Here is a 25,502-nt window from a genome sequence, read left to right on the forward strand (position 1 = left end):
TCCAGTTTTGTGAAGGTCAGGGTTTGTAAAACATCGATCCTTAGAGCTCGGTTATACATATATGGTTAAAAGTAATAGAAGAGTTGCTCTGTCCATTCTACTCTAGGATCAGATCAGTTATCCACAATTGATATCTGTTTCATCCTCTAAAATTGTTACAGAATGACTAAACGATTTTTCCTTACTTTTTACACTTTTGAATGATAAAAAAAACCTTCAAGCTAGCTTTCACCTCTTTTTCACCATCCTTAAGATTCTTTCTCTTGATAGATAGGGGCTTCGAGTACTAGGAGAGTTAAAAAATTAAACAAGCAATAGTAGATACGTATCATGCGTAAACGCATAGACGAAGGTTCATAGTAACAGTATACATGTCTTTGGCGTAGGCAGTGGTTCTAGGCATGTAGCGAACTAGGCATATATGGGCTCTGGCCTCGCGAGTCTCGAGCCTCGATCATGGAACACGTAAAACGAGGCAAGATGCATGTGTTGGTATCATCACAAGTAAATCTACTCCACCATCTACTGTATCATTCGCGTTATAGGCTTACGTTTGTGTACTACTAGACATATAGTGGATGTGGAAAGAGATCGCTGCCTAGGCTATTTATTTCCGACTTGCCCTCCAAGTGACGAACAACAATCATTCGCCTGACGTCATCAGAAATTAACAATACGTTACAGTGACGCGCGAATACGCATCATTCTTAATTGTTCGATGAACGTGTGTGAAATAAAAAATACTCATCATAGAAATTTGCAGTATCTGTATATAGTTTGATTAAAAAATGATTATCTGTTCGTTTTCATGAAGTTATATGAAGAATTGCTGATAGGCAATGGACTTAATGACAAGTAAAAAATATTAACGTATTTTTCTTGGTATGAACAATTGATTCCTACAGTCTAAAACAATCACGTCGTGACCGAATATCTGTTTTTACTTCCTTTGTCAAACTACGTGAAGTTTATCAAGCTGCAAGTAGTTATAATCAACTATCCACCATTTTTTCCGCGGTATTCCCGATGCCAAGAATTATTGAGTAATACTGAAATCTCATACGTAATCGTGTATAATAAAAGAAGAAAAAGTAACCGCATAGAAATCTCATCGGGGAAGATGGAGAGAAAAAAAAGAACTTAAATAAGAAAACCGGAAGTGGTTTTCACCGCGACAAGTTTTCAAGCTATTCCAAGAAAAGTAGACCTCAATAATGGTTTGAAATTCTTGTTAGAACGATTCTTCGGAATAGTGAGAGGAGAAAAATGTATTCCAGAGTTCTTGGACTACGAGAACTGACGAATCGAATCACTTAGATATAAGTACACTCACAGACGTTACTAAACAGTTTAATCACCCTTCACATTAATTTGTATATGCGCTTCACTCAGATAGTTGTCACTGCTAAATAATATTTTGATTTGTTAATTCTCGCACGGTTTTCGATCGACTGAACCTGGTCCCAGCCTTCTCTGCACACATAACGAACGATTTCAAACCTATCATAACACGTACTTATTGCTAATTAGGATGCGTGAGTTTTGTATGTTCAGACAACCACGCACATCCCACAAGTTCCGTAAATTATTGCTCAATATTTATTATACTAGGTGTATAGGTTTACCTTGGATTGTTTGTGTGGAATTGATTACGAGTTACACAGGTATAATACCGTGTAGCCTATAAGCCCTTCGAATACCAGATTACATTTCTGATTTGGAAACAGTTCTTGAGAAAATTAAAATAAACATATCAAGCACTCTGATATTGCGACCTAAATATATTTGGTGAATGTTTTCACACTTGGTATTCATAGAGTCGCTCGAGCATTTGGAGTTTGGTTTGACCAAAAATGGCAGAGTAATAATGAATAGTTGGTAGGCCAAGTATGAATTCCTGCGATATAGAAGGAGATGAATTCTTAATTAGGGTATTCTGGTCTAGAGGTCTAAATTTTACGCATTTTTCTAAGTGAGATAAAAAAGAAATAAAAAATATTTTTACCATCCATATTTTGACAAGACCTTTATTGATGTTTCGAGAATACAAGAAAATTTCATCAAAAAAAAAAAAAAAAACGAAAAGTTATACAAGGTAGTAAAGTGGGGACTACAGAATAAAAGGCGCGTCCTGGTCGACATTTTTTTTTTGTCTCTTGTAGTGTTCCGAAACAGAAAATCCAAAGAAATTCTTTTTTAGTAAAGACGTATCAATAGTCCGGAGCACGGAAAGAGAAAACAAAATTTTTCTCACGAAATGCAGATGATTTGAAGAAAAAAAAATTTGTGTGCCCGTTTTTTGACCTTTCCAAATTTTTTAAAAATAATGACAATTTTTTTTTTTTAACTCTGTGCTTTCAACCATAGAGGGATGTATAAAGAACATTTTCACCGAATTTCAAGTAAATCGGTTCATCAGAACCTGAGATATCATGTCAATCGTACCAAAGAAACTAATTTCGAGAAAAACGCGTCTAAAGAATCGTTCCGGCCAGACCGGTTTAGTTAGCACGTCACAAAAATAAATGTAACTCCGAAACTGATTTGAATTTCCAAAAATCCTCTCAGAGGCTTATTGTTAAAGGTCTACACTTTGAAAATATGGAGGAAAAAGAGTTTGCTTAATTGTATTAAATTTGCGATTATTGTAAAAACGCGATAGCCACAATGGCTTCATTTATTCAGGAGGAATGTAATAGAATTGGATCGTGTAAATAACCTATTTTAGATACATAGCTCACGCAATATGAATGGTAGAAATAATAGACACGTTTAGTTTCACACGACTGCAAGCAAAAAATTTTTTTCTTCGATATAAAATTGAATTGTTTATTACCTTTGAAATTTCTTGCAACCGGAATTAATTTTAACTAGTAAAAAATGGATTTGTCTTGGTCAAAATTATTGAAAAGTGAAAAATTAATTTGAAAGATGTTGCTTTATTCGGTATTTTGGTTTTATTTCTAATTACAGAAGATACAAGTTTTAATGTTCATTATAAACTATGTGTGCAATGTTTCGTTCCGTGAAAGAGAAAAAAAAATTTTTATGTTCAACTGTGTAAAATGTACTTACTAAAAATCGGATTTGAAATGAAAACCAAAGGCGTTTTTAAAAGTATCAAATTTGACTTCCATTTAATCCTTTTTTTCTAGGTATTAAAAAATTCATTAATTTTTCAATTCAACGGCTAATAAATGTTGAAGCCCTCTAAGTGTATAATATCCACAACGCATACAATGTGCATACAAATATAAATTAAAAATATATTGTACGATTCAATGAGGGATATTTTTATCCATTATCAATTCAGAAATCGTGGCAGATAAATATAGATGCGTGACATAAGAGTACGTCACTGTAAAGAATACATGAAAGAGGTTTATTTCCTGTGATATTATAACACTTCTTTAGTTTACCTCTCATATAACAATGAGCGAATATGCGCATATATCACGATAAGATAAAGAAAAACCGTGAACATTGCATGGCTATACATATAATCGCGAAGCGAGTATTGTGTTTTACGACACATGTTGCAATTACCGAGCCGCGTAGTCAACGATAAAAGAATTTCTACGTAATTCGTCAAACCATCCATGGATTGCAAAATATCGCTTCCACTCATTCCACCCTCACGCATATTTCGATATCTCGTATTTACCATCGCTTCAGAGGCATTCTGACTAATTACAAAGAGAAGTACACCTGCGGAGGTTGATTCTGAAACTGAAGTAATATCTATCGTACTGATTTAGGTTGGTACCGTAAATACAAACTAGTAATGATAAGCAGATAGAGGTTCTATCAATTTGTACTGAGATACCAACCTAAATCAATACCTCCGCAGGTGTACGTATATATACCGAGAGGTTTTTGTTGAAAGAATCCGCTCGAATATCAACTAAAAATTTGTAACTCGTCTAGTTTGTATGCGTAGGCAACTTTGTAAAAATTTTACTAGACTAGCATGATAGATAGAGTGACCGTGGGCGTAGTGGATCTCAGTTTTAATACGCGAGAGGTTAGGGTTGACTGTCAGTTGTCAACCGGTCGAATCTAGGGAATTTGTTTGTGGCGTCGAAGGTCAGCATCAAGCTGCGAGTATGGATGTTAGCCAATCAAAATTAGGCAAATTGAATCTCGCGCGCTAAGAAAAGATTCTATAGGAAACCTCTCGGTATAAGTAACATCGTGTGCCGCATGTATCATCAACTGGTTTAAGTTATTTATTTTTATTTTTCTTTGAAGTTTTCTCTTTCTTTAAAGCGTACGTTTCTTGTTAGATTTTTCTTATTCGTATCTTCAAAATCAACGACGAACCGTTATTTTTCTTTGCTATTACAGACTTAAGAGCCAAGGAAACACGAAGACTAAAAGAATCCTAAAGCTGAACAGCACAGGCGAAGAATCGAGCTGCCCACGCCTAAATGATATTAGAGTCAATATAAGAGGCAGAGCGGAGAACTGAGGAGAACAAGTTTTGCCTAAAAATATTTCGAAGAGAACGAAGTAGGCGATATATGAAGAAAAAAAATTGCAATCTATGTGATACATCGGAGCAATAAAACCACTATATTTAGACTTACCTGTCATGTCTGCGGTATGTGGAAGAAAACGAACTCTGTAAACACCGAATCAAGTCACAATCAAAGTTATCCAGATTGCACCGTTATTTATTGCAGCACTGCGATCACGGTTAATAAAATTAATATTTATAATATAATTAATAAAAAAAATCAAAATCTTTTTCAACTACTAGAGGTTTAAAAAAATTTTATGATGATTAATGCAATATTGCTTTGATTATAACGAACTCAAAGATGTCACTTTGTAGAAGAGAGAGGAAGAAACAACAATAACAAAATGGAACGACGTTCAACTCGCGAGAGAATTTTCAAGACTTGATGTAACAAAGTAAGTCTTATCAGAGTTAGAGATCACGTAGTCGGAAAAATGGGGACCGCCGGATGCAAGCGGTCAAAGCGACATCCGCGTTTTGTTTCATTCCAGAGCGATTAGTATGCAAACAGAACAGCCGGACCGCCCAACTGGCTAATTACGATTGATAAAATTGCAATTGAAAGTGCAAAGTAAATTAGAAAAATAGTGCGACTATCTTGTGTTTGAACTTGTTAAATGTGTAAAATTATATTTCAAATCGAAAGAATTTTCATCCCACACGTTAAGCGAATCGTCGAAATAAGAATTTACAAATAATTGATCGGTGAAACACGATTACCGTTATAGCCGTGAAATTTTTCTCTTTTATAATCTGTTGTTTATTCCTCTGCAACGTTTTCAGTCTTTCAATGCTCGCAAAATGGAGTTACAATTGAAAACTCAAAAACGAAATATTGAGGGTCGTTTTGCGGAGTTTGTGAAGAAAGCAGTGAGACAACTAAGAGAGTATCTCGATCCCAGAGACTGTTATACCAGACCAGAAAAAGCTCTTACGCGTATAACGTGTAGTTTACGCGGGTTAATATTATAGTGACGTCATCGTGCAGCAGGCGTTCTAATCCTAAATCGAGCATCGAGGGGAAATTCCTTCTTCTCTCTCTCTCTCTCTCTCTGTCTGTCGTGAGATACTTGCTCTATACTATGTGTGGTATATCGGCTCTCTGTTGTATCGACGTTTTTCTTGCGGATTTTAGTGCGGTGAATTTGTATTTCGGTTGCAAATATTTGCTTAGTTAGTAAACCGCTGGATTAGATTTATCTTTAATAACGCTAGAGACGATCATATGACACCATTTTGGCGTAAGCTTGACTGGTTACGAGCATCAGACAAATAGTTATAATTCCTTTGTACTCTGACCCACCAAGCTTTAAACGTCATCTGAACTGTTGTACTCACGTTATCGTCTATTGCATGATAGAGTGAATTTTCTACAATTTGGTTGTTTACACTTTGGCTCACAATGACAAAGTACAGAAACATTTGAAATCAAAAGAACAAAGAGAATGAAATTTTTGTTGCACGAATTATTTAAATTATTCCAAGTGTTGCAATTGAATTTAAATGTAGCGCAACGAACACCGGTTTAAAACCGCAGCCAGTTTACACCGGTAACAAAGGTGTCGATAAAGAAAATTCATACCGACTGTTGGTAAGAAAGTTACCGTTTCGTTTGTACCTGCCGAATCGTTACCGTTCGCTGGTAATAATTACCGTGCGTAGGTATGTCAGAATTTCTGTGCAACAAAATAATGAAACCAGCATATGTATGGTAAAAAAAAAAAAAAAAATTTCAATCGGCTACTGAAGAGAGGCGTTAAGGAATATTCAGACAAGATAAAGTAGGGAAAAGCAAAGCAAAAACTTTCAACTTGATTCGGAAATTATCACACGAGGACAACGTTGTTTACACAAGTTTTGCAAGTTTTATTGTAATCTTACAACACCATTTTGCTAAAAATGTCAAAGTACTAATTAGATACTAACAAGCAAAGATTATTGCGTAACAGGTCACGTATATTATTATAAAACGATAGCTTCTTACAGAATATTTATAAAAACACTTAACTTTAAAATATAATATTTTGCATGCATAACAACGTGTTTAGTTGTTTATTATCATCGTTGACCCACCGTACTGGTTTTTATACCGCGTTAATTAATCTGAACATACCAGGTCATCGAGAATGGCTATTTACAAACGATATTAAAACTCCATTTTGTGTAATCCGGTATTCCGCAGAAATATGAGATAGTAAATGTCAACTCGACAACTTTTTCCACCAACCATTCGCAGATTCCTTATAATTCATCTTATCCAAATGCGTTATAACATTTTCGAAGAAAAAAAAAAAAAAAAAAAAAAAACCTGCTGCGATTGTTTCAAGACTTTAAAAACAAAACGTTTCGGAGATTCAATGTTTACAGTATTTTCATACTAACTTAATATCTTCCAAGTGTGAGGAGTTAAGCAAATGCAAAATTGAAATTGAATAATTTTCTATCTCACTAATTTTTTTCAACGATTTTGCGGTTCAAAGCGTTCTCTAGTACGCAAAACCGTTGACAAAGACTATAATCTCAGTTCCTTAAATATCGAAACATTGATAAAACTTCATTAAAAAAAGCATACGCAGATATCTGTGTGAGAATCATGATTGTATGACCTAATGATAAAATTTCATTCCGTGTAATCTACTTTATAATCAATTCCGCAAAAAATATCACAGCACCAGCATGTACGCTCGTCATTAAAACTTGAACTCTTTTCCGTCGTATATTCGAAAAGTCCCACCAATGATTTAGAGAGAAGTCCACATGGTCCGGCGACAAGTTTATAGTGTCAAGGTATATGGGGTGGTAAACGAGCACATGGCGAAGGTTTAATTCCAAAAAAGAACATCGGAGCTGTGGATGATGAGAGTTGGCGTGTTCCCTTGGTCATGACTCCACGTGAGTCAGGTATAATATGTTTCCATTTAGTAAGACGAATACACACGTATGTCTGTCTACACGTGTTAGCTAAGTATAATTTCGCAACGATAATCGGAGCTCTTTCGAAAAATTTATCCTTATAGGGATACATCGCGTTATGAGCTCATATATGTACTACGTATATATACATACAAATATGGAACGGATTAAAATCCATTGTGAAAGGCAGTGGAATCATAGTAGTTCAACGCTTTATATATACACCGATGATGACTTGTGTAACCGCGGGTACTTGAGGAATAATTATCGACGAAACGCGTGATGCTGCAGAAAAATTAAATATTAATCTGGGATTCAACGAAAGATATTGGCTAGTCAAAAACTGCGATATTTTTTATACAATGCAAAAAAAAAAAAAAAAAAAAAAAAACTTTTTTCTTCTTTTTCTTATTATTATGTATAATTATCATATATTTGATGCTCCAGAATCAAAATATAGTGAAAAAAAAGTGTATAAACCATGTACATACTTTTCACGTAATGATTTTTTAAGGGCGGGGGCAGCTTGAACGGTCTAAAAGATACGAGTTTTTTTTTTTTTTACTTTTTAAGAAAATGAAAACACTTGGAGCAATTTTACGTCGAGGGGTTTATTATTTATAGTTTGAAGAAAATTTTAGAATTTTTTTCATCGAAAATAGTAACAAAATGGCGGCATGGCGTGTATCGTTCGCTACTTATATGCGTCATGCCGGTATTTTGCCATTGATTTCAATGAAAATTTTGGAAAATATTCTTGAAATTATAAATATAATAAAGCCCTTGAACTCGAATTGTTTTAAGCGTTTTCATTTTCTTTAAAAAAAATCTTCTAAAAAATGAGAAATTCTAAGCTTTGAAAAATAAAAAAAAATCATATCACTTAGTATATACGTGATGGAATAAAATGGAAAGCTGATCTAAGCTTTGGTTTATAGTTCCAGTAATTTATCGAATAAAAAATACTGAATAAATAGACAAATTGAAAATTAAACTTTGACAAATATATCATTCAACTTCATTTTCGTAAAGTTTGAACGCCGAGTGAAGAAGATTCGAAGGTAATAAGACGAGCTGCCAAGAAATTTTCATTGTCAGTCATTAGTCGCACGGTATAGCTTCAAAACTTGGACAGTTCAAGAGCGAGCTAATTTTGCGAAGAATTTTAAAAAGGATCATTGTCAAGTATAGGCGCAGGTGTGGTGATTGAATAATCATTTTTTAGGTTCGAGTTACACCCTCAACTGGATTCGTTGTAAAATTATATCATTGTTAGCATTCGAGGTATGAAGATTAAAAAATTTTTCTTCAATTACTAATCATAGTTTTCTTGACAATTGAGTTCATGTTAAACCAAGATGGCCAAAAATCTTTGGGAACAAAACGCATAAAATCGTTTTCGATACGAAACAAAATGCGACTTCGATTCTATACGAATTATGTGTCAATGCATCCATTTTCTCTCGCCGGCTGCATCGCCAGTCATTTTCACATAATGCGTATAGAATTGAACTCGCATTTTATTTCGGACGTAAACAAGTTAGACGAAAGGTTGAGGCATATTCGTTCCAAATTCGATTCGAATTGAAAAACATATTCTTACCATCAGGTAAAAACAACGAGGAGGGCTGTAACGACAGATTGGTTAGAAGCATAAAAACGCAATCCGAACGACGTAATGATGTTAATAAAAACGACAGCTAGATAGAACCACACACTGCCATAATGTAGAAAAAAAGTGACTTTAGGCTAATTTTTTTTTTCTCTCTCTTTACGAAAGAAGTAAATTTTTCTATGTCCAATGTAAGAAAACTGATATCTGCAGATTTTTCCGCGACCAAAATAATAATTCCCTGACAATTCCAGGTTTTCTAGGTACATGTGTGGCCACCCTGAAGTCGGAACTCAAAACGGGACAGGAAACTACATCATTTTAATAAATGGAACTGTGGTAAATGATTTTACATTCCCACATGTAGATCCTGTATAAATGAACAGAGTAACGTCAGTTTACATAATGCGTATTTAATTAAAGCGTGGGTGTCGACGGATTAATTTTCCCATTTCGTGTCGACGGTATGGCACAATTGGCACCAATTGGACATTAACTCGCGTAAAGCGTGAGGCCCGTTGTACAGATATAATATATATGTACGTAAACTAACGATAAAACATTCTTTGCAGCTTAATTCAGTCTCAAGCGCACAATATACAAAGTGATTATCTAACGGCCGAATGGTCAGTCGTCTGCTGGAATGTAACGCCAATGCGATAAAATCCAAAAGTCATTGTTTGCCAGGGGGCGACAACCCGTCGTGAACGTAACCTCAAAAATTTGGACACTTGTCCTTGGCAGTTGTGCTCAACACTGCTCAACACCAACAGCTGTTCAAATTTTTCAGGTTAGATTTATCGCAGCGCCCTGTCATCTGACTTTGCGATGGTTGGCCACCCTGACAAACAACTGCTCTCGAATTTTAGCGCATGCGCATTACATTGTAGCGGACGACGAACCATTCGCCCGTTAGATAATCACTCAGTATAAGTATAATATGCTAAACTAGCACACAATGATGATGAGTTGATGACTTACAGAACAGTTTAAAATAAAAAAACGCATTTGCGATGCGTTGAAAAATTGCACTATCGTCGTGAGAAGATAAGAGTTCCTTAATTTGAAGTATTTTTTGGTTATCTGTTTTTTTTGTTTTGCGTTTCATTGCGCTAAGAACTTCTCGAATAACCCAGTATTTATACCAGATTTTTCTCCATAAATAATTCCGTTTCATGCTAAGGACCTACACGCCTGCGTTATTACCGGCTCTATGGGAAAGAAAAACAAAAAAAAACGAAGACTAACGGAAAACGGAAAGAAAAGCACGACCGTAAGTGGGTACGCAGCTTGAACGTGCGGCAACCGATGATTACTATTTCCGGGAAGAGCTTCAAATCAGGGATGCACAAAATCGAAGCATCATTAACGAACTTCACTCCAGCACATATTTTTCAACAGAAAACCTGATGACAACGTTTTTCACGTCATTGTAATTAGCAAATTTACACCGAATTTCACTTTCAAATATAACACGTCTGTGAGTTCAATTTTTGGTTTTCGGATTGTATAATTTTTAATCAATTATTATAGTATAATAATGTTTTATAGTCGAGTATAATAGAAGTATAAAAAATATATTATCTAATTTTTTTTTTCTTCTTTTTTTCTTAAAATATTTAAATGGTTCTCACGTGTGTTCCTCGGTACAAAACGAAGAGAATTTGTGCATCCCTGCTATGTTGGCAACGGATGGTTTGAATCAACACACGAGGTATACGTATGCGCGTAGACAAGGTCTTTACTCTTTACCTTTCGAACGAACACCGAAGTAAATAAAGAAGAATAGAAATAACAAGGAAATGAAAAAAGAAAAAAAAAAAAGTGATAAGAAAACAAATGAATTTTACGAACTCAATCAACTCACGGCCAAGAATATATTCGTTGAGAAGATATCGCAGCTATCGTTCATCCTCGTCTCGATTTCCATGGTTAAATTCAGTTTCAAAAGTTCTAGTTGATATTTCTTTCCATTCATCATTTTGTTGGATTACAGTAATTTCTTTACTTTTATCCTTGCAGTCTTACTTAATCAGATATATGGTTTGTAATAAATTATAAAAAACACTTTGCAAAGAGGTATAATGTTATAGAGTTCTCTTATATTCTTCAAACCATCTCCTCAACTGTAAAACACGTTGATATTTTTTTTTTCAAGTTTTGTATATCGACCTACACGTGATAAACACTTTTATTCAGAGAGGAGAAAGGTAAGTCTCAAGTATAAATAAACTAAAATGCATTTTAGTCTCAATATTTACAATGAATTTTGAATGAAGTTAAAACTCCATTTCGTCATTTGACATCTCCACAAATATTTCCATACAAGATTACGACATATTTTCCAAGTCGCTGACCGTCATACCTTGTGGAATTGATTACCGGCTCATTAGTTTCATCGCTAGTCTCATATGATAAATCATATATTTATCAGTGCAGGCAATCTATGCATATGTAACATATGCATACACGTAACTGCAGTCTTGATGCCAGAATTGTACGAGGCCGTTAACCCTACGCAGTGGATCACGTCGTTATAACGACACGTGTTTTGAATGGTACACAACTATATGTATGGTGAATTCCATGCAAACCCAACAAACATCTGACACTCACGACTTTTGATTTTGTTTAAAAATTTTTCTGCCTTTGTCCCAACTCTGAAACAATATTCAGAAATTATTCATATTTTTTTATCCAGCTAGTTAATTATTTATAAATATTAAGCGTAATTTTGGAGAGAAGCTTTTTTTAAAATTCTCAAAAACTATATTTTCTTTTCGAAATATTTTAAAACAAGGCCCGTGATGGGCCGATTTTTTTCTATTTCCTTTTTAGAACTTTTAAATTATTTTTTTTTTATTTTTTTTTTTTTATTTTTTTTTTTTTTATCAACTAAAATATTGTTTGAACGGTCGGAAAATTCTCAAAACTTATGTTTTTTTACTCAAAACATTTCTAGATCGGTTCTTCAGTATGGGGAAATTTTAGTCTACTTTTTTGGCACATTCAACTTATTTGAAACCGGTCTAGAAATGTTCGAAGTGAAAAATAAAAGTTTGGAGAATTTAAAAAAAATTTTGATACCGTTTATACAATGTTTCAGTTGATCAAAAAATCAAAAGTGCCAAAAAAAATAGAAAAATCATCAGCCCGTCATGGGGTCCGGTCTTATGAGAATTTTGAAATACGTCCTTTTTCAAAATTACTCTCAATATTTATAAATGATGAACCAGTTGGGGAAAGTGCAAAAAATAAATTTTTGAACAAAATCAAAAGTGGTAAGGGTCAGACGTTTGTTGGGTTGCAGGCATGGAATTCATAAAAGTTGCATTTATCTATAAAAAGAAAAAAAGGAAAAAAGAAAGTCACGGTTCGATTACTTCAAATTTTACAAGTAAACATATATATAAAAACGCAAGTAAGTTGAAAAAACCTCAATTTATACCAATAATTGACATCAAACATTTAAAAAATTGAATGGATAGTAAATTTCAGTTCCAAGATGATTTATAAAAAATTTTGAAAAAGAAACCAAAGAACCTGAGATTTTTTTTTTGAAAGGTTGTTTTTTTTTCTCTTCTCTTTCAATGACGAATAAAGTATAAGTTTTCATTACTTCTTGTACCGTTATGAATTTATTTTTTTCCTCATCGAGAGAAGTTGACGTCGGAAGCATCAGAAGAAGAAACTTTATAAGATTGATCTTCAGAACTTAGATTGACTCTGACTGATCGTGGCAATGAGGGCTGCGCTACGTATTTCGTAGCTGACTAATTGATCAACTTTTTCTTCTTCTTCTTCTTCTTCTTCTTCTGCTTCTGCTTCTTCTATTCTCGTTGCAGTGATATATATATACAGATGCATACATACACTGATCATAAATGGTATGTGGATTGGTCATTTTATATTCACCGAAGCTATTTATCATACGAATTAGCCACGAGCTCATCTGGACAAACTGATAGTCTATTACAATACATATACAAGTATTTATACCCATGATAGAATCGTGACGTAACGTTATAATATCTGCAGTATTTATTCAGACAATGTCCAGATATGTACGCAAATGTACATACTTGTACTTTCAGTTCTTTATTCTAACGGTTCTCAAACATTGTGTAATAAAAACAACAATAAGTATTATTAGCCATATAAATGATTAGAAAAATTGAGCACCGAACGATCAGTATAACTGGAAGAAAATTTCAATTTATTGAGCGAGGAAATTTCAGCATTTTGAAACTTTAGAATGTTGTTGTTGTTGTTTTTTTTTTTTTTTTAAACGAAACGAACATGCTTGATAAGTCCCGCAGAATGAACAAATAATTTTATACAACGAGAGTATTTTTTATGCCTTTTTTAATGCGTGTTTTCCGTAGACAAGATACGCGTTTCCACCACTCGAGTGAGTCGGCGAATGCGCATGCGCGAAGTACTGAAAAGAGATGCGCATGCGCTGTCGCGAATATATCTGGCATTGCGCGATCCTAACCTCAATTTCGTGCCTCGTAAAGTAAACAAACAAAGAGTATTATATTAATAAAGAAATTTCGTTTAAACATTAAGCAGCACGTCAAGAGCAGCACTCGAGATTATGCATTTTGAAATGAAGATATTAAAGCGTTATGGCAATCTTAAACAAACACGTGTGAATATTGCCGCAGGTTGAATGAAACACTGAATAAAGAAAATCACGTCTTACGTCAGACCATTTTTACTGAGCGTCGCGCCTTTTTCTGATTCTGAAACAGAGAATCGGATCCTCACGTCGCAAAGTTAACGACACGTAGTAAAGAGATAATATGTGTATTCCAGAGCTAGGCGAGAATAATAATGCAGTGTCGTTCATTCAAAACTAGCTCTATTCTCGACCGACGGAGACTTTATTTCCAGGGTCTTTCAAGATATCATATTCCTGTCCACGTTTATACGTATATATTTTAGAAAAACTGCATTTCTTTGTAGCTTTGAACGTAGTAAAGAAATACGAGTAAACATACTTTTTTAAAGTAAAGATATTTACGTACACGATATATATATATATATATATATATATATATATATAATACATGTAGGTAAAATTAAAGTTGTCATTTTTATTTTCTTATACACAAATGTTGGACGACGGCCAACGCGGTTCTGTTTTACACTTCCTGAATATCAAATTAGACTATATATATAACAGTCGTAACTTGTACACAAGGGTGCGTATATCGTGGGGTTACTTACCGCAAGTATCGTGTTTTATTTCTCTGTGTATATGAATCGATCGCTTTTCCTTTATCTTCAAACTTTACAGTCAAGCTATAGGTTCAATGTTACAAACATGGCATTTGCTGATTCGAACTTTGGTAGATTGGGATAAAAATTTAGAAATTTCTTGATTTAGAAAGTTTACAAATTTTCTGATGAATCGGGTTCTCCGATAAAAGTATCCATCGAAATGATTCTTACGAACCGCAATAATTTATTTTTTACGGTCATGGGCATTGAAAAGTCCACTTTTTGTGGCAGTTTTCGTTCCGTAAAGTGACGCTTTATACGGCAGCGAACAAAGTTGCGGAATAAAGTCTTTATTCCGTAGTTTTGATGCGCAGTTCGAAGTGCGCATCCCAAACTGCCGAATAAAGTAGCTTCGTCGAAGAGATTGCGACATAACGTCACTCTTCGTTTTGCTTTTCAATGCCCATAGCGTAAAAAATATTATATGTGGCATGCCCGTAAACCGTTTTTTGGCTCCGATAATTTCAGTACTCGCTTCCGGCTCGCCTTCAGCTTGTCCTGAAATCTTTATCCTTGCCAAAAAAACAGGCGGTTTACGGGCATGCCACATAAATAGCTATTTCAGATAAACGAGATGAGTAGGTGCTTGAAAAATAGACAAAATCAATGGCATCTTAAAGGATGCTGCTTACTTAGTATGACATTAAAGCCACGTTGTTCAACAATATTTAGTATTAAAAAGCCGGACGAAACGTCAGTTTATATCCTTTTTTGAAACTTGAAACATATATATAGAACCCAACTTCTAAAATTGGTATTAGACGTGAAATACATTAATTTGCATAGCTACAAAACATACCACAAAAGTAAATATCGTTAGTTCCATATCTCAAAGTGTTTTTTATTGTTACTTGACAGTTTTTCGAAATATCATTTCCAAAGTCGAAGGAAGCTGGTAAAACGATTCCGCAGTTTCAAGGCGAATAATGTTAAAAGTATTTAAAACACGGAACCATATCGTCGTGGTCCTTTTCTCAAGTAGAATATCACATCGATCTGTCTAACAAATAATACACGATATTTAAACTATACCCTAAACATTTGTATTATTATAGTTATCTTCACAATAGGTTTCAAATAAAATCGAACCTTGTTCTATCACACTTGCAGCGGACACACATCGGATATTCATACAAAGCACAATTGGGAGGAAGGGCCAATACAATGTGAACTGACAACAATGAATGACTTACATCCTGGTGAGGATCCATTTTTCACCGTGATGCGATACGGTTGATAAGTAGCACCCGGTTCCACCTTGCCGTACATTGAACGATCCATGGCCATTATCGAACGATAAAATACGTGTAGAATGATCCAGTCGAAGTCACAAAACACGTGTGATTATCCAGCACACTGTTTGATCACTCAAACGCCAACCACTTGTACACTTTAGCACACTGTTCAGTTGCACACGCTTTTCAAAAAACTAGTGTAAAGTCGTTAAAACTTCCGAATAACGATGCAATTGGAGATCCAGGACTCAAGACTTTCGGGACCAGGATCAACTAAAAAGACCTTCTATTCTTAGCGATCGCATTTTGCCGTGTAGGTAAATGGAAAGTGACGATAAAGGAATTGGACTATCGAAGAAAGGATTCTCGCTTGATGTATTTCGCTTCTTCTGACTAACTTCCAAAGCTTCTCCTCGCGGAATTGAATACCAAGGATGAGAAGAGCTAGAAGAAGAGTCGCGTAGGCATGACCAGGTATATTTCAAGCCTACCATCACCCTGTAGCAGATTCCCACCGTCGTCGGTCCAGCCCGACGCACGTTGCACCGTGTCACTGGCTACTAGGTATCTCTACTAAAAATACAATCCTTGGCACGTTTGCTACTACGTCCGATGAACGAACGGACGAATGGAACGACGGACAAACGAATGGTTTGAGAAATGTCTAGGAATGATAACGCGGAGCTTGTTGTTCGCGGTTAGCATGTTGTATTTATTCATGAGTTGCTTCTTGTATAGTTTTGCAGATCGGCGAGCCGATCGTTCGGAAATGGATCGGCATGGTCGAAGTCGCAATGCTGATGATGATACCGATGCAATTCGACGGTTGGATTTTGGGTCCTGCATGCGGGGCAGGGTTGATATTCGAAAGGGAAAAATTCCGGAAGGACAAAATGCGGGAAGGGGATATTCCGACAAGTCAGAGTTTCGAAAATGTGAAAATGAGAAAATGTAAAAATCTGAAATATCGAAATTTTGAAGTGAGAAGATTTTTAGTTCCGTCAATTTCTGGCTTGGAGAAATTTTACCGATTTGATCTTTCTTTGTTTTGGATTTTCCATGTTTTTACGTTCGGAATCGTGGACATTCCAATTTTTTACACCTACTTGTTTAGTAAACTACGCTGTGTGAGTATATTTTAATTTTCAGAATTTTACTATTATATCAAAACTTTAATTTTCGGAACTCTGTTATATCGTAACTTCAATTTTCCGAATCTTGTATTTTGGAACATTTCAAATTCTGAATTTCAAGTCCACCCTGTATACGGGTTCTAGTTCATGAAAAAATTTGAATTTCTCATAAAAATTAGTTTATTATAAAATTATACGCTTCGCAGTCTTACAAAAAAAAATCGTCGATAAAAAAATGTCTTATGTTGGACTAAAATAAATTTATCGAACCTTTATTTGATTGCACGGGCCATATATAGTCAATGAATATACATGCTAAACAGAATAAAAGGATTCCGCGAAGCTCTATAACAAGGCAATTATATAAATGAAAGAAGTACTTCTTGTTTTCAACGTGTCTATGTTATATATTATCTCTGTATGTATACGTATTTAAGTATACCGTATAATAACCTACAGGATTGATATTATACACACTATCGTAATAAGAGATGTAAAATTCGCCTATACGTCACAAAAATAAAAATCAATTGTTTTTCGATATACATCACACACAAAAAACCGTCATTCCTCGTTCGTTTTGGTTCTTAGGTTATGGTACCGGCGTTAAAAAAGATTGGTAACACTGGTAGATGCTATTTGCGATCGGTTGTTGAGCTTCCGTTTTATGAAGCTGAAGTTGGCAACGTGATTGTAATCGTTCAAGTTTTGGATAAAATTGTTATCTCGGAATTTCAGGAATATCTGAGATGCAGCAAATTGTAAAAAGGAAAAATATATGCACATATTTTGGAACTTTGGCTACTTCGAAGTCACCATAAAATTGCAAAATAGTGATTTTTCTGTTCTATGTTTCGTTACGTTAACGTTACTGACTTCAGGTCTCTTTCCGTTTTTCCCCATTAACGATCTTGAGGTGTGAAAGACCGCTGTTTAACATCCCGTTCCTCTAACGAATCGGAAACGATAAAAACTAGGCACGTGTACGAGTGTATAATTACGTAAGATCCCCCAAAATCGACGAACCTGGTTGATTACAAAACTGCACGTTTAGCGCAAGGTATCAAGTGTTTGGATTTTGGATGCCATGCATGGAAAATGAAGAATAAAGAAATTGTTGTGCTATAATCGCCGTTTACATAACAGAAACTTAAAGAGACATTTGGCCTTTTCTCTTGCTTCTATTCACGTTTTATAAGGGAGATTTAAATACAGGACGATACATGAAATGCAATTCAGAATCTCTAATAATACATAATAGTGATAAATCAAAATATCTGCAATTGAAAGTATCGCACGTTCTTGACAGTGACTTTGCAAAACATTAAATCAACCGATTTTAACGTAACGCTCAAGAATATGATGAGATTGCAAAAGTAAGCTTGATTACAATCACGGTGTGAAAAAATTGATACCATATTTTCTGTGTTGAAAAAGGCATTTCAACATATGGAACTCGACGGGTATAACAGCAGAAAAATTCAAACTCCCGTGTCTGGAAAGTTTACAACTGAAGACACCAAACTGAATAAATAAAGAAGACAGGAAACAAAAATAAGAAAATCAAATCCAGCCAAAGAAGGAACGAACGACGGCGGGAAAAACTTGTTTAGTTATTACTTCATGGTTAATAGGACTAGGATTCCTGGATCGATTTTGTCCTAGATTTCACCATGAGAGCCCGTTATCATTTTTAAATACATATATATGTATATACCTACATAATCGAAATACTTCGGGATAAGGTATAGATAAGGCGCATATAGACGTGAAAGTGTATGCGACGCAGTAATAATGGATTGATTAAAACTTTCAAATTTTAACGATCGGTCAAACGAGTCAAACGCCTTCGTTGTCGATGAAAAGTTGTTTGAAATAAAAAGTAAAAGCATTCGGATGATACGATTTAAACCACCCCACTTTACCGACGGTCACTAATTACGTCACGCTACGTTTTCATGTTTATACGCACAAGTGCTGACCGATCACGGATTGAACGATCACGCGCGCGATTGACAGCTAACTTCAGAGAAGTCGGGATAAGACTGACGCGGACCCGCGAAGCCATGACCACCCAGATAATAGTTAAGCACTTGATCCCCCCCCCCCCCCCCCCCCTCTCGGCGCTATTTCGTTTGTGTAAGTACTACATACGTATGTACACATTGGACGCGTGTCGTCACGACGTCCTCACGTTCGAAAACGATTCGCCTAGCAGGTGGATGCCTCTGCCTGTCTATGTGTATGTATGTTATTCAAATCATCGACGCATGTTTCCATGCCGATCGAGGCGTTTCGCGCTGTCACTTGGCATTTGTTATTTTAACATTTACGACGCATCATCACCTGTGAACGATTCATTTTGTTTACTGCGAATTCCCCGAATTAGCGTTGTGATTTAGGGAAATTATGCGCGTTTTATTATTCTTCGTGATAGAACACGTGCGTTGGAGATTCAGAGTATTGTCGAGTGATTGACGGTTATCTAGTAATTTGTGAAAATTAATTGGTCGATAAAACAGGAGTCTGTAGTATCCCTTGATGCAATGCATCAACTTTGTGTTAGTTTTCGAACCCTATAAGTCTGATTGTATTTTCTTTCTACAGAAAACATGATTAATGTGTGTAAATAAAAAAAACTTCAACATTTCGATTTGTTCTTTTGAACAACCGTCAGTAATAGTAGTATAGTAATCCTCTTACGTTCAATCCAAAGTAATAAATTCAAAAGCGGTTACCAGCATTAAATCGTAATACAGAAATAAAAGACTCATATTTTTGAAATTCAACTCCTTAAAAATTAGTTCAATCTCATAAATTGAACAAAAATATTCAGAGATCATAGTTTACAGAAATGTATTGTATTATATTTCAGACATTTTGTCAATCTCTTCCACATGCTCAACACTTGAGTAACAATTCGAAAATTCCCGCGGTTTTTTGCGAGACAAAGACGCATCAATCAAAATGCACACTGTAAGGCGATAATACATATTTGGTTACATTATGCGATATCGTTTGAATTGCAAACGAGAGAATGCACGAACATAACTAAATGTTCGCTCTTGTTTAAACGACCTGGCAGGTACAGGACGAATGCAATAAACTCTTGCAAAAACATAACATGCACACTCTTACAAATTAGCAAGTGCGACATTTGAGGTTACTTTTGTCACTGTTTATTATTCAACTCAATAAGGACTCACCTAAGTCATCCATAGCTTTGATCGGTTGGCTCGGGGAAGGTTCGGGTCACTATTTCACAGGCACTGTTATTAAAAAACTGATTACAAAAGTCCACAATCCGAAGACGGTACGTCACCGATGACAATATGGAAGGATTTCGATAAGAGACTAGCGGCGAAACATCAAACATGGAGGAGCCCCGCTCTGCCTTTGCCTAATGTTCTTGTTTTTTGAGAACGGATTAGTCGACTTGCGATACTATTATGGAGTATGACGAATGCTGATTTACGTTCTTCATCAATTATTTTGTAGAATATAAGCATATATCTGATCCAGTTGTGATTTATAAATTAATTTACCCCACATTGTTATCAATTTATTTTTTCTACCCTTCACTTACGTAATACATTAAAATTTAATTAAATTAACATAACTTTATTGATGTAAGACATGAAAAACTTCCTTCCAAGAATTTCCGTTGGTTATGAAGTGTTTGCAAACAAAAATCCAGACACCAGACATAACATATAGGTATACAAACTCAGATGGCAAAACCTGTTTGAAACAATGCGAAATACAATATTTCATTTTTGAAAATGTTATTATTTATAAAAAATGGTCTACTCTCAAATCCAAAGATGTTACTACAGCCGGAAAACATCTTTTGGTGACTATTTTTAGTTCATAAGTTTATTTTTGGCTTCAGTTATAATGTAGTGTAACAGACTTAGGCAAGCTAATATAACAGATGAATTTCTAGTATAGGAATAAAGCGTTGAGTTTCTTTTTATGGTGTTATATTTATTTAGTTAAAAAAAAAATTTTCGTGAATATTTCCAACTTTGTGCGCAATATTTAACACTGATAAAACTATACAATTCATGAATATAATTACAATGTATTTTTAAAGATATTCCTTCACCATGCAGAAAAATTTTTAAATGTATAAGATGCATCTTTAATCTTCTTAGGTTTCGGCTCACTGCTCGTGTCTACCTTTTCAGTCCTGCAAAAACCGTACAATTGTAAAGTTCAATAATTAATTGCAAAAATGTTTTGATGTTATTTGACAAATGTATTATTTATTATCAGCTGCCTGGAATTGAGCGTCTCTGAAGATGTAAGAAAACAAGATTGACAATAGAACTGATTGAGAATGATTGTAGAGTTTTATTACTCCAGGATATTTTAACGTTTTGTAAGACCGTTTGCCACTGTGACTCGACTCTGTAAAGGAATTTTAATTTCATATGAAAAATATGTACCACATGGAATAAATGAGATATGTTGGGTTTACGATATTATTAGTGATGCCCGCTCTGTTGAATATTTTTAATTTTTCGGACAAAAGATGCTAAGAAAACTATTGAAATTTAATGAAGGCAACAGAAGTTTTCCTTTCCGTTTTGTAAGTTTCAAGGTACATTTTTGTCCTTTTATCAGTCTATAAATAACTGAGTATGTAGATGAATGACTGGTTTTTCTGAGACATGAGAAAATACTTACTTTGTTTGTTCGTCATTGAATTGCACATACTTGCCAACACCACTACGATACACTTTGAGAACATTGCCTCCATCATTTTTGTTTTTAGATCTTTTGTTTGATTCTTCTTGTGCTAATCTCTGGATTTCAGCAGCCCGTTCAGCAGCTAATTGTTCATCTGCTTCCTGAAAAGGATCAACAAAGACTTGGGCACGCTGTACGATTATATCTTCAATCGGCCTGTCTTTGTTATCAACTTCGATTTTTTCAATCGCATTCAGCGTGTCTAATCCTCCAACAATTTTACCGAATACTGTGTGCTTGCGATCTAAATGACGACACGATCGGTAAGTTATGAAACTGTAAAAAAAATTTTTATTCATGGTAAATACGTTCACTTTGAACAATCGAAATTTAATGACTACAGTAAGTAAAGTACTGAACACTTTGGACTCTTTATCAAGAAACTTACAATTGAGATCCATTGGTATTGGGACCAGAATTTGCCATTGACAAAATGCCTCGTCCCTGGTGAACTAAATTTGGCTTAAATTCATCTTCAAATGGCTTGCCCCAAATTGACGTCCCACCATTACCAGTGTTTGTGGGATCCCCTCCTTGTATCTGCACCGAAAATGAAGCTCCATACATCGATGTTGGTATTACAGCTTGAATTATACGATGAATATGCATCGAAGAATCATACCATAAAGTTTCGAATAGACCTGTGCAATTTGGTGCCGTCGTAATACCCGTCTTGACAATGTTTCATAAAGTTTTCACAAGTTTTCGGAACTACGTCGCAGTACAGCTCCAAATTTAAAGATCCAAAGTTTGTAATAAACCGTACATATCCTGAAAATGCCAGCGAAAAAATGTTTACGTGGAAATTGAATTAATTGAAAACTACTACAATATATTCACGTGCACTAAAACTTACCTTTTTTTTTTACCCGTTCATATCGTACTAAATCTTCTTCTACGATCGCTGCTTCATGTGTCGTCTCTCTTGGCATTACAGTCGACGTGAATCCTGCAGCCACAGCTCCCGTGGAATAATGTGCCTGAAGCAACACAACAATCAGCCATGAGTATGTTTTTGGCCTTTGACCATATCTATGTGGTCATTTCAGTCATCAGAGCTTCGTTTATATTGATTAACAGTTCATCATTGAATAAAGACATCGAGATGAACTTTCGCCAGGTAAAGAAGCTGACATATCGAAAGATTGTAATCGACAAAGGATTAAAACTGTCTTTTCTCTTACAGCATTGAACTTGTCTGCTTTATCTTTAGTGGACGTATCTTTCGGCTCCACAGGCTTGAATTCTCTGTTCAACTCCTCCAATATTTCTCTGGTTTCAGAAGATACAGTTTTTAACTTGGCATTGGGATCCTTGCGCTCTTTTGTTATCTCTGCAGTACATAAAAACAGTGTTAATGGGAATCGTCATAAAATTGGCATATCTGAATGATAAAATATAGAAACTAGAAGCAAATTCTCATGTGAAAAAAATTAATTTATGTGCTGTAAGATCATAAAAGTTACAACTCAAGATATCTAGACCATTTGAGCAGTGCTTTCAGTATGCATTAGCAAATATGTACGAATTTCGTCAAATAACTGAGGTATTTTTTCTAAGTTTACTTGAGTTTACTTGATCATTCTTCAAGTTTTGTCTTTTTTTTTCACGCCTTACTGATGTTGCATTAGATGGCATAATATAGGAAGAATTTTTCTACAAAAAAGAATCAAACCTTCGTCTTCCACTCGCAGATTGTTTTTAATATGGTGAAAGGTAGACAAATTGAACTTGTTTGCGTTGCTAGGGTCATGAATAGTGATTAGGTCCTTCCGATCAAAAGGCTGGTCGTTTATCAAGTCCTTCCAATTTCGTGTCTTTATGTTCAGCTGCTCAACCGCCTGGAATTAAGAATTCAAGTTACAGAAGAAGCTTTGCTACCTAAGATAGATAAAACCAGGCCTGGCGGATATAAATGAAACGCATCAGTAATCTGGAGGTACATAAATTTTTTTTTTTTCATTTAGAGCACATTCGGTAGGTATTTCGACCTCTTAGAAAGATTTCCAAAAAAAAAACCTTCCAAACACCTGATGAAATTCTATGATTGTGGTTGATAACAAAATCGATTAACTTGGATATTTCTTTGGAAATCAGTGAATATAACTCGTCACGATATTCTCAACTGCTGATGACGGGCATAAACTGATAATTCGCCACCAGCAACATCTGCAACTGACTAATTGAGGTTTTAACACACTCATACCTTCAAGTCATATTTACAAAGCATAGTGCACTGGAAAAATCCCAGATAGCCTGACATACCTCGTAAGAATAAACATTTCCTGTTGTTTTTACAGCCACAATGTGAGAATGTTTAGTGAATACTTTAAAAAGAACAGGGCAGTGATACTCGCCCTCGGCATTTTTATAAAAGTTTAATTTAGTCAAAGATTTGGCATCCAGAGGTTTTCCTGTCACTGGATTATGCTTGAACCTCTTAATATAATCCACGATCGCCTGCAGCTCAAACACATTTCCATCCACATCGCAGTACGGATGTTCAAAGGGTTGCAGGCTCACACAACAATGATTGTATGGCAAACGACGGAATGTTGTGTCCTCTGTCGATTCTAAGGTTCCCGATTTCTTGCCACCGTACAATGTTGTCCATTCCGTATAGGTCAGGTACCTATAATGTAAACAATTATATTTAGCTCATCGATTTTGTCATATAAACCCAATGATTTTTAAACATTTTATATTTACACTGAGGCATTGATTAATAATTGTTGTATTAAATTTTGATACTAAGGATATCATTTAAATTGTATTATAGAATGCAAGTATTAAAATATACTTAAAAATTTAATAGTCATTGACCTTTTGGTTACCAAATACAATCGGGTTTTCCAATTAGGCTTTCTCCGTCATTATGGTAAATTTTGAATTCGAATTCTTCAGGAGTGTAGATCAAACCCTACCAGATTTAAGTTGACTGTACATTTTGGTAAGAATGTACGTAAAATGAAGTAATACATTTGTGAAAAGTAGATAACCAGAAATTGAATGACAGTTCATGGTACAGTGAAGGTTATGACGATTTTTGCATGTCCATGAACTCTGAAATAAGTCTTGTCAAGTATTGATAACAATGAAAGAAGGTCGTCTCATAAAGTAGGCAAATTGATTGAATATCTGGATTGTGAGATCATTATTACGATGTCAAAATTTAACATGGCCCAAATACTGATACGACTATAACCTCAAAATTGATATGGAAAATCTCACAATTTACTGCTGATAAAAATTTTGGGAGGCTTTAAAAATACTCACATTTTATCTTTTTGATGCTGTCGCTTCCCCATGGTGATATTTTATTTGTTATTCGATCAGAGGGAAAAAGTTTATATGTTAACTTGTCAAAATGAAGTCCAATAAATACACGCGTCCGAAGCGCTCTCTTTGACTGCGTCACTTGCTCGAAGCAAAGCCGCTCTAGGAACGCTAGTGAAGTGCTTCAAAATTTGGTGTTTGCGGCAGTGACGATCAATCCTGAGCATTTCGGTGACTTGGAGAATGGATGGTCGGTAACTAGGAACATAGTTTCCCGAATAAATTGAGAAGGAAAATACTGAATATACTTTATCCTCTTCAGATTTGATAACTTGATAGGGGTAGCGTGAGTTCTGCAGGACTTAAGGGACGAATCTTCGATATAATTGACAAAGAAATTAGTTTTGTTGGTCAGATACCGACGATTAACAATTTTGCGAACAACACCATAATTCCAGTGTTAATTAACATAAAATTGATGTTTAAATTGTTTACGATTCACTTAAAACTGAGGACCAACCCTACTTTCATAGTTTTATGGGCGTGAACTGGTTTTGTAAGCAAAATATGTGAAGTCCGTAAATGGAACCGCCATATTTGAGCACGGAATAGCGCAGATATTCCCGTCGTAGTAAATTTTCTTTTCAAACTTAACGAATAGCTTGATGCTCTATGAGTATATTCTTCCCGATCAACTCATTGCGAGAGTAAAAATCGGTTTAATAACTCTGCTATCGAGTAATTGCAAGAACTGTAGGAAAGGTGAG

General features: G+C 35.0%; 2 protein-coding genes across 4 annotated transcripts in view; both read right to left on the minus strand.

Moving 5' to 3' along the window:
• Positions 1 to 20,042, minus strand: part of LOC124410641 (leupaxin) — a 46,133-nt gene extending 26,091 nt beyond the window's left edge. Inside the window, exon 1 of one of the 3 annotated variants that reach the window (XM_046889157.1) lies at positions 19,911 to 20,042. In XM_046889157.1, the coding sequence (XP_046745113.1) occupies positions 19,911 to 19,923 (13 nt within the window). In that variant the 5' untranslated portion in view covers positions 19,924 to 20,042. Of the gene's footprint in view, positions 1 to 4,589; positions 4,612 to 15,529; positions 15,718 to 19,910 lie in introns of those variants that run through there. The other 2 variants (XM_046889154.1, XM_046889158.1) reach the window with 2 other exon arrangements.
• A 295-nt stretch (positions 20,043 to 20,337) lies between these two features.
• LOC124410394 (RING-type E3 ubiquitin-protein ligase PPIL2) lies at positions 20,338 to 24,875 on the minus strand. The gene is made up of 9 exons (XM_046888724.1): positions 24,736 to 24,875; positions 23,725 to 24,091; positions 23,135 to 23,300; positions 22,644 to 22,792; positions 22,316 to 22,439; positions 22,082 to 22,230; positions 21,848 to 21,999; positions 21,397 to 21,735; positions 20,338 to 20,896 (listed from the first exon to the last, which is right to left on the minus strand). Exons 1-9 carry the CDS (start codon positions 24,765 to 24,767, stop codon positions 20,809 to 20,811), a joined length of 1,566 nt encoding a protein of 521 aa, XP_046744680.1. The 5' UTR covers positions 24,768 to 24,875; the 3' UTR covers positions 20,338 to 20,808.
• Positions 24,876 to 25,502: the final 627 nt, after the last annotated feature.

This window comes from Diprion similis, chromosome 9 (genome assembly GCF_021155765.1).
Source record: "Diprion similis isolate iyDipSimi1 chromosome 9, iyDipSimi1.1, whole genome shotgun sequence".
NCBI classification, from domain to species: Eukaryota; Metazoa; Arthropoda; class Insecta; order Hymenoptera; family Diprionidae; genus Diprion; species Diprion similis.

Excerpts from the sequence above, each read along its gene's own strand:
- LOC124410394 (XM_046888724.1), bottom strand. The coding sequence starts at position 24,767 with ATGGGGAAGCGACAGCATCAAAAAGATAAAAT. Across the intron at positions 22,231-22,315 it reads TGAACGGGTAAAAAAAAAAG|GATATGTACGGTTTATTACA; the intron begins GTAAGTTTTAGT and ends TGGCATTTTCAG. Across the intron at positions 22,000-22,081 it reads GGTCTATTCGAAACTTTATG|ATACAAGGAGGGGATCCCAC; the intron begins GTATGATTCTTC and ends TTTTCGGTGCAG.